This window comes from Leuciscus leuciscus, assembly GCF_965113295.1.
Source record: "Leuciscus leuciscus genome assembly, chromosome: 17".
Taxonomy (NCBI): domain Eukaryota; kingdom Metazoa; phylum Chordata; class Actinopteri; order Cypriniformes; family Leuciscidae; genus Leuciscus; species Leuciscus leuciscus.
The window spans coordinates 9,496,927-9,507,037 of NC_138741.1; the positions used below are offsets into that span (position 1 = coordinate 9,496,927).

A 10,111-nucleotide genomic window follows, 5' to 3' on the forward strand; every position below is an offset into this window, starting at 1 on the left:
CACACTGCCTGCCGTTTGCAATCACATTCACATATTCTCTGAGCAGTCACATCTACCCTCAATCACACGCAATAATCATAGATCGGTTTTAACGTTAACATATTCACGGGCCCTTCGCTGCTATAGCTGTATAAGGATTGTTCTTCAAATGTCTTGTACAGCCAAATATCCAGATTTTTCAGCATTTCTCGAAAAATAAATCTTTTTTGTCATAATTTGGGCTTACAAGTAGCTGTAACTGTTTTACAGTAACTAATAAGCTCATTAATATAAATATTAATTCATATTAATATTAATATAGAAAATATACAATATAACATGGTGAGCTCTTATAAGTCCTTATAACTACCTTGCAGATCATTTACTGTAACGTAAATTTGTGTATGAAATTATTATTTTTTCGAGCCCTTAAAAATGAATTGTACACAACCAAATATATAACATCTACTGAGGATTTTTTCTTTATTTTTAGAAAATGACTGGACTGTATGTGAAAACTGGGGGTAAGGAACATATGCACAAATAAAACCCGCAGGAATTGGATTTATTAGTTAGTACATTTATTCACATAAATGGTGTCCAAAAGAGTAACCACACAACACATATGTATGAGAAAGCAAAACATGTACATTTTTACAGATATAAAATATTCAGTGACACATAAATCCTAAATCATCTTTGAAATCTGTGACCATCACAGATCTATACATGACCAAAAGTAAAGATCTAACTCATTAAGAGAAGGTAGAAAACATTTAAAGCAAAGGTCCACGTGTCAGTATGGAAAGTCTCCTGCGTCTGTGGGTTGGAACTCGCTGGTTTTCTTCATCAAGGCAGCTTTGACGGCACTTATCTTCCCATCCAGCTCAGCGAGACTGTAGTTCTGTGAAAACAAGAACGTTTTCATCAGCTAAAATGTTGTCGCTGAACAGCAGGACCTTCGTATATTTCCCCCTCAATGAATACGCAAATGCACAAGTAATGGAACTTACCTGCGACATTGAGGCTTTAGGTCGTTTGTGCGAGTAATTCTGTGAGAAAAAGGAAATAAAAGCATGAAATGAATGCTGATTTATATGAACAATGCACATCAGTCGTCATTCAACAAAACGGCAAAGCATTTATCTCAATTTCAGACTCTTACATGTTCTGTTTTTCCATAGAAAAAAATAAATAAATGAAAATAGTGTGTGTGTGTGGGGGGGGTGGGGTTTAATGAGGGATTTAATGGCAACCAAAACAATAAATTGAACCAAGGACACCCATGAGTGGACAGAAACGGCACATGATTAGAGTATGAAACAGATGTCCTTCAGCATCACTCAATCACCGCCAACAGACCCGAGCTGCTATAGACTTACACTGATTAATAGTATTAAGTGGGAGCCATCGGGATTCTTTCTGTCACCCAATGGCCCTTTCATTTATTCTGTCCATTTCTTTTTTATCTATTACCCATAATTTATCTTCATTTTAATCACTTTTCAGTGTGCATATGGACCCACTTGGCAGATACATGATATCCGCTCACCCTGGTCAGCAGAGTTCAATTAATTCATTCGACTTGCTGAAAGCTGCGCTACAAACTAAGAAGATCAGCATATTTGACGGCACTCAAAGTCCCACTTTACAGGCAATATGCACACACACACAGACACACACATACACACGCATTGTAAAGGACATGGAAATCAGCTAGCTTTCAGCCCAGCACTGAACTAAGTGAAGCTGGTGTGAGGAGGCGTAGAAATGGTTCAAGAGCACTTACTCAGCTAACTTTGATGGGCTACAATCTGACAGGGATAACAAATTCTGAAGTGAGGAAAAAAAAATAAAAATCACTCATATCAGCTTTTAATGGTTTTGAAGAACTCTCTGGCCGACTGTCGTGAGCGCAGGAGGAAACACATAAGTGAGAAGTCTGCAGTGTAACATAGATAGTCAGTGTAAAAACAAACAGAGGAACCAGTGACACAAACTTCAATTCCACAAAAAAAGGGTCATAAGAGGTCATATCTTTTTTTTTTCATTCTTTCCCCCCTGACTTACACTTGCACTACTTCAAAAGTTTGGAGTCAGTAAGACTTTATATACTAAACTAAACTTTATAGACTAAACTTTTGAATAGTAGTGTATAATGCACCACCATTTCTAGTGATTTTCCCACTCTTTCTCTGACCCCGTGACTTTAAGAAATGTCCATTTGTATGTAACATGAGCAACAGTGCTTTTCTTCACAAGTTTCAGCCTCTTTGCAAAGCATGTTTTGCATTGTGACATATTCATAAAACTATCTTCACTCAAATTTGCCACATTAATGAAATGATCATCATGTTAAAAATAAAGTTCACTGGCAGATGCTATTAGGATGATGGGACATTCTCCTTCTAAACAGCATTTTATTGGACAAAACTTGTACATGCCTCTGAGATCAAGATGCATCAATATTTTTGTTCATTTTCCAAGTTTTTCTTTTTCGTTTTTTTCTTTTCTTTTAGGAATACACCAACACATAGATATTCATGTTTTGATTTTTTTATGCTGTCCTTAAAGGAAAACTGCACAGACAATTTTCTTAATGCCAGTCGAGTCCAACATTTAAAGTGATTTCTCACCGCTGGCAAAATGGGCTTTCAATAAAACTTGGCTGCCTGTACAGTAGAAAGGCATTTTTTTTAATTCCCTGTTGTCTTCCGTTTTGCACTGGGCATGTTGCTGTCCAAGGCCACTCACTCCCACCAGTCTGCTAAGGATGCGCTTACCAGTCAAATGCCGTAGGAAATACTTCTTAGCAAACTTTTAGCCATAATGGTGTCGACTTGTATTGTTACTTGGTGCACGAATTCAAAAAGTAAACGTTTAGCGGGAGTGAGTGACTTTTTCGGTTTCCAGTGAAGGATCCAGTGCGTTGAAGGCAGTGGCAAAAAGGCGGCAAAGAATCGTAAATACGGAGAGAACGCAGTGTTGGAAAATCTGAAAAACCTCCATGTTTCAAGTCAACTTTTCAAACTGAATGACTGAATAACTGTTCTGTTATTAATGAGGATACACAAATGGCAGTCCCTCCAGAAAAACGCGATTATGCGATCGCATGATTCCATGCATAATCAGCCAAAGTCCGCATATTTATGCGGGGGGCGCATTTTTTTAAATACGCCGCACTTTTGCCGCATAAATTGCAGATTTCCGCGTGCAAAATATGCGGGCTTGCATGATTTCATAATCCCCGCATTTTCGTTGCAAAAAGTCACATATATATCTTAGCAGAAAGTTGACAAATGTTGGGTTTACTTCACACAAGCGCAGCCATTTCCCCTGTTGCCATGGGAACGTTGTGAAGTGACGTAATTACGCGACATCATTGAAAAGCTGCAAACCCCGCGATAGGCCTATTTCACAAAAATCCGGTCGTATCTTACACCGCAGGCCGTGCTTTGCAGGTTTTCATGGAACAACTGGGGAGAAGTTAAATCACGTCAGACACAGAAGGCAAAAAGACGTGTCTGTGGTGTGAAGGAGTAAGTTAAGCAGATGTTGAAAATGGAGTGTTGATGCTGGTTCGGGAGTGATGCCCTGACAAAACATGTTTATATTGCACTTGATTGTTATCTGATTTGCACGTCATGCACTTTTATTTATTATTATCAAATGTTGGCAAATTAAAATTGTTTGTAGAAGTTGTTTTCTGTAACTTTCTTAAAAATGAGTGAACATGGAGCAGTTTTTCCGTGAGCGGGACTGGAAAACCCGGAGTGGATCATGAGCGGAGTGATAAAAGAACGCTTAGAGTGGAGAGAGGAACATGCTTTTGCTCCACTCCAGGCTTTGATCGCATCCCCCTAAGCAGGGTGAATAGCCTACACCTCGTCTTTCCCATTCAAACTAAAATGAAGAATTTATTACACTATTAATGTAATTGGTGTTGGGCAATCACTTTTTTTTCTCTTTTTCATCAAACTGCAGTTTTTGCAAGTTCCCGCAATTTTTGCAAGTTCCCGCAATTTTTGCAAGTTCCCGCAATTTCATCGCATAAAATTGCATAAATATCCCGCATATTCCATCGCATTTTTTAAGAAATCTTGCCGCATAATCAAGGATTTTTGCCCGCAACAATCACAAAAAAACTCCGCGTTTTTCTGGAGGGACTGCGAAAGCCATAGAGTTGTCCAACATCCAAAAAAGTGGACTTTTGCTGACAAATAAACATGAATTTCTCAGTCCAGGAAACACGGAGAACAAGTAAACATTGTTCATTTACATAAACTACCGACATTGTAACAATACATTTACATTTAATCATTTAGCAGACGCTTTTATCCAAAGCGACTTCCAAATGAGGAGAGCAATAGAAGCAATCAAACTAACAAACACATAGGTTTGAATTAGTGAGTCTAGGTATAGGGGTGTAGAGCCAGTGGTTGTTTTATAGGCAAACATCAGTGCCTTGAATTTGATGTAAGCGGCGAATGGCATCCAGTGCAATTTTATGAGGAGAGGTAGAGTGTGTTATGAGGAGAGTGTGGTCTTTTCGGCTCATTAAAGACCACGGGTTGAAAATCGGCGAAGTCAGACTTCAAGCAATTGAATTAGATTTGATTGAATTCAGTTAATTTTTTTTACTAATATCTCAAAACATCATTATAAATTTGAACGTTTTAATCTTTAGATGCATTTTTAAGTATAAAAATGTACAAATTGTCATTTTATGCAGGAACTCCAGTGGCATATTTACATGCTTATGTTCTTGTTCGACATTTTTATCTATTAATCTTTTAGAATACAAACACATTGTGTGATTAGACAGTGGAATATAGCCTTTGATGTTGTGATTAATAAAAAAATAAAATAAAAGAAGAGAAAAAAAAACTCCCTATCAAAATCACCTAATACCTAGTTCTCTGTGTTCATAACTACTGTGGGTGTTCAAAGAGCATGGAAGTTGTAGAAAGAAACCACTAAGATGAACAAACTAATTCAATATCTGATCATCCACTCCAACAAACAAGGACACACACACATTCTCTCTCTCTCTTTTCCCACCACTTACTGTGGAATGGAAGTACTCTGGCGAAAGACCCTCGAGCTCCAGAATTCGATCTTCAAGTTTCTTTAGCCGCTGATAAACGCTTTGAGGAACTGGACCTACTAAGAGACAGATACAGTAGAGTTACATGACAAACTAGCATTTATCTGTCAGCACACACTTAGGACTACGAAAAATAGTGTAATTAAATACAATGTCTAATATATTAAAGGGGCTATATGTAGAATTCAGAAACCTGTGTTATTAGTGAGACCGGTGGCTGTTAAGTGAACTGCATCCAGCAACTTATTGCTCATGATCGCACTTGTGCACACCTAATGTACAAGAGATTGAACGTGATTCAAGGCCTTGATATCTACTCACAGCGAAGTTTTTTCATTCTTTGCTTAGATGTAAAAATACGTTGAAAATACCTTTTGTTAACATTGTACTATTGTTAACAACATCCAGACGCGTCCACGCTGCTGAGAGCGACGGTTAGATGAAAATGTAAATATGTGCTGTGCGCTTTCCTCTCAGTAACAAAAACACAACAAAAATGACAACGGTGAGAAAACAGCAGTTAAGAAACAATCTGATCATAGTGATGTTGATATGTTCCCTGCTGGCAATTCAGTGGCATCATGTCAACAGATGAGGTAATTATAATTACACTGTTGTGATAGTTTGATTATAAAGTATATTTGAGACTGTAGACTGTACAGATCTGGCTATGTGAGACTTTGGTTTGAATCAATCCCTTTTCTCTGCATGACACATTGACATGACAGTAAAGAATATCTCTTTCAGCATTATCCTGAACATAACCAGCCGTTTCATAGAATGGAAGAGAGGCTTTTGGGAACGCGTAAAGTGACATTCGGCACACCTGGCAAAAACCGTCAGTCCTTCACAAAATAAATCAGTATACAGGCTTTCAGACAACCTAGGTAGTCGGGTAAGTTCTCGTTTCAAGCTGTTGACACATTGGCAATCATTTTTTTAATTAATATATGAAAATTCTTACATATAGCCCCTTTAAGACAGTGACCTTCCTATAGCTCTTCTATTGATCCCACTTACCTGGTGGAAGTTTCAGGTGAGATTCCATGTTACGGAGCCTCTCCTCGATGACAAGGTTTCCACAGTCTCGGCTGATGGACCCCTGCTGCTGGTCTCCTAACTCAGAATGTGCCCCTCTGGTTTGAGGTCCGTATGTATTTATAACACGTGTCACTGCAATAGCAAACAAACACCAATTAATGCTCCACAAATCGACAGATCATCCAAATATTATTAGTCTAGAATGTGAGTGCAAGTACATGAAACAATAAACACAGAGTGTATTATCATTTCATATTTTAAATTTTTTTTTAAACTATATTTATATACTGTATTTACTACCATTATTTCCTACAACAAAATTAGTTTTGAACATGTACATGTAAAAAAAGTACACTACTGTTAAAAAGTTTGGGATTGTTTTTCTTTTTATGTTTGTGAAATTCTCGTACGCTCACGTTGGCTACATATAATATTTGGTCCAAAATACAGTAATCATGTGAAATATTATTACAATTTGAAAACCTTTTTTATTTTAATATACTTTCAAATATAATTTATTCTTGTGATGGCAAAGCTGAATTTTCAGCATCATTGCTCCAGTCTTCAGTGTCACATGATCCTTCAGAAATCATTCTAATATGCCGATTTGCTCCTCAGGAAACATTTATTATTATTTTCACATTGAAAATTGTGCTGCTTAATATTTTATGGAAACAGTGATACATTTTGCAGGATTCTTTGATGAATAGAATGTTTTTTATATAAAAAAACAAAACATTTATTTAAATCTTTTGTAACATTATAAATGTAACTATGATTAATTTAATGCACAAATAAAAGTATTAATTTCTTTCTAAAAAAAATCTTGCTGACCCCAAAAATTTGAACGGCAGACTTGAGTTTCCATACAATGAGAATGAACAAGCGTCTCACCTTTGACGTGACTCTTAAAACCAGGATATGGTGTGAAGACTGCATCAGTTCTTGCACAGCTGTCTTCTATATATCACAAGGGAAAATAACATTAGTTTGTAGTTTCTGCAAAAAAGTATATTTTTTATATATATAGTGTTACATAATATAATTATATAATATGATTATTATTATATTATATATTGTGTGTGTATACATATATATATATATATATACAAAAAAAAAAACTGCATAAAATGTCTGCTTCGCTAGTTAAATGATTAATTACACATATATAATAGTAAACACCCCATAGATGACCAAAGCAAATGACCTGATTTGGTAAAACATAAAAAGCTTTTAAGATCTGGTTGTATTTGGAGGCTTGAGTCTTAGATGTGTGTATTCTGACCTCACGCCCGTGGAAATCAGCACTCTTACAAACATTGGCAATTGCTGTGCAGTATTCCTCTGACCACCCCCCATTCTCACCCTGATTGCAGTCGATCACGTTGCAAAACTCTCGCACATTGTTTTCATTGATCTCCAGCTGTTTGCGCTCTATAAATGCAGATATCCTGCGTTCAATCTGAGAAAATGAGTGAGAGAGAGAGAGAGAGAGCAATGAGGGTCAGACTGATGAGCTATTGAAGAAGAAAAAAAAATCAATCCACTGTCTTCTTTATGCTGTTTAGTTTTAATGAGGAACACTAGGCCATATGGGCTGCATGACTAACAAATGACCGCAGTGGACACAATTATTCCAAAAATCAAAATATTTCTCACACACAACCATTTCAGATAGTTGTGATTTGCTTGGGCCTTTTATTACAGTGACTGTAAATAAATAAGCAATAAAAATGAGGGCCTCCTTGTCCTTCGCCCACATGCAATTTCAGCATGTAATGAACATCCACTTCATAACGTTGCAAGGACCAGGACCTCTCATAGGACTCTCAAAGTGGGTGGCTATTTGTTTCTCTCTGAAGGAAAGCAGGCGGTGAAAGAGCCTTCCATTCATTCTCAACTGTCTGTCCACAGATAGCAATTCACACTCCCTATGACTGGCCAACTGGAGCAGATTACATGCAAATAATAAATAGTGACTGTCAAACAATCAACTTTAATTGTGCTTGGGAAGAGATTGCTTGAATACATCCAAAATTTGAATGTTTGGTCCAACGATAATCATTGGCAAATACAAATAAATCCAATAACAGCTTAACTGTTAAACTAAATGGACAAAGTATTATACAAAATAATGCTTTTATTGCAGGCAGCATAAAAACAAAGGTTGTTTTTTCAGTTTTTATTTATTACTATGCTCACTCTTCTTTGTGAGAATATTAAGTTACAATGTAATAAAAATAAATAAACATTATATACACAATAATTTGTGTAGTGTTATGTTTGAGGTTTTACCTCAGATTTAGCAGCCTTGATCTGCACATTATCATCGACTTGAGTCTTGTTACGATCCTCAAGGACAGATGTAGGAGCAACATACTCCGAGTCAACCAGCATCTGCTCAGATGTATCTGCTCTTTCTTTCCTGTCATTGTTGCCTGGATTGGAGTGACTTTCAGACTCCACCATTTGCTTCAGATTTTCAGAGACTGACTGGAAGAATCAGAAAGTTAATGACAAGTGAAGTGGTAACACAGACAGTTCTCTACATGTAGTAAATGAATATCACTCAGTACTAATTTAAGTACAATGAAACTGTCACCAAAAATAAAGTGTAACCCCAGAATTGTCTATCCCCCACAGCCTTGTTTCCATAAAAATAAAAAGTCCATCTATTTATGTAGCCTAATTAAATTTTAATGCACATGATAGCACTATTTGTGCGTTCTATTTACCTGTAATTTGGAGATGTGCTGTTGTAAACAGGTGTACACATGAGATGGCTGAAGCTCAGAGACATTGTTGACATTGGCACTTATGCTCAACACTTTCTCACCCACTTTTAACTGGAAAACAAGAGAAAGTTATTTGTTATTGTTGATTCTAACTTGTTAATTTGCTTTTAATGGGTATCCCTGCTGATAAAAAAAAATACTAAACCAGCCTAGGTAGTCTCACTGTCCGGTCAGGCTGGTCTGTTTATTGGTTTCAGAGTTATTAAAACCAGCAACTATCAGCTAGACCAACTGAGACCCGTCAACCGAACAATCTCATGCTAGTGGCGTTTCAGCAGCAATATTAGAATTAACATATGCATTCATCTTTATTGCTTTACTGCAGAGAAACCGTACAATATTACGACATGGGTGATCTGGTTACTTCGGAAAAAAAACTAAAGGTAACGTTAGGCTATATTAAAATAACTGTTATGTGCTCGCACATTGTGATACAATGCCAGTTTTCCCAACGCTGTTTTAAAGCGCTTGCATCATATTTGCACAAACCTTTGCGCCAAGCTCAGCGAGTGACTCGATAATAGAGCCAATGCAGTCTTTGAATACATCCCGGTGTCCACCATGATGTGAAATCTGGCTGCTACGCGGCTCCTGTTTACTTTCTGCACGCGCATCGCCGCGTCTCTCTCCGTCCGCCGCCATCACACTTCCGCTCCTGACGGCAGCGCTGATTGGACTAACCCGCTCCTGAATAACATGACCTCACTTCCGCTAGCAACATCATTTTCTTTCTTTTTTTTACAGTACAAAATATAGATAGAAAGAACGAAACAAAGAAGACAAAAAAGATTATACACAGATACAGATGTGTTTGCAAAAAAGATAAATAAATAAATAATAAATGTACTCCTAAAGAGGATATTCAGTTTTAATCTTTTAACTGCTTTAGGATTAACAGAGCTTTGCATAGTTTCCATATACTTGTCTAGATCATCTTTGAGAAGAGAAAAGAGAGGTTTAGAGCCAGTACATTTTTGTTTATGTATATAAAATTTAGTTAGTATGAAAAACAAATTAATTATTTAGTATTTCCCTGTATTCTCTTCGAATAGTCAAACAATCCAAAGAAAACTACAAAAAAAAAGAAGAAGAAAAAAAGAAAAGACAAATATTTACTAATCTGGTGCATTGCCAAAACAAGTGAATGACATCTTCCTAAGAAGAGTGACAAAAACAGCAATTCACTTCA

The 10,111-nt window shown here is 36.8% G+C and overlaps 1 protein-coding gene across 2 annotated transcripts; it reads right to left on the reverse strand.

Annotated features, from left to right (window-relative positions):
• Nucleotides 1–525: 525 nt before the first annotated feature.
• On the reverse strand, nt 526–9,594 carry mbip (MAP3K12 binding inhibitory protein 1). Of its 2 annotated transcripts, none has more exons than XM_082142401.1 (9): nt 9,412–9,594; nt 8,863–8,973; nt 8,423–8,620; nt 7,493–7,589; nt 7,022–7,087; nt 6,107–6,259; nt 5,048–5,142; nt 993–1,031; nt 526–883 (listed from the first exon to the last, which is right to left on the reverse strand). In XM_082142401.1, exons 1-9 carry the CDS (start codon nt 9,562–9,564, stop codon nt 776–778), a joined length of 1,020 nt encoding a protein of 339 aa, XP_081998527.1. In that variant the 5' UTR covers nt 9,565–9,594; the 3' UTR covers nt 526–775. The 2 variants fall into 2 exon arrangements, with proteins under 2 accessions (XP_081998527.1, XP_081998526.1); XM_082142400.1 differs by having other exon boundaries at nt 5,048–5,145; nt 9,412–9,591.
• Between the last annotated feature and the right edge of the window lie 517 nt (nt 9,595–10,111).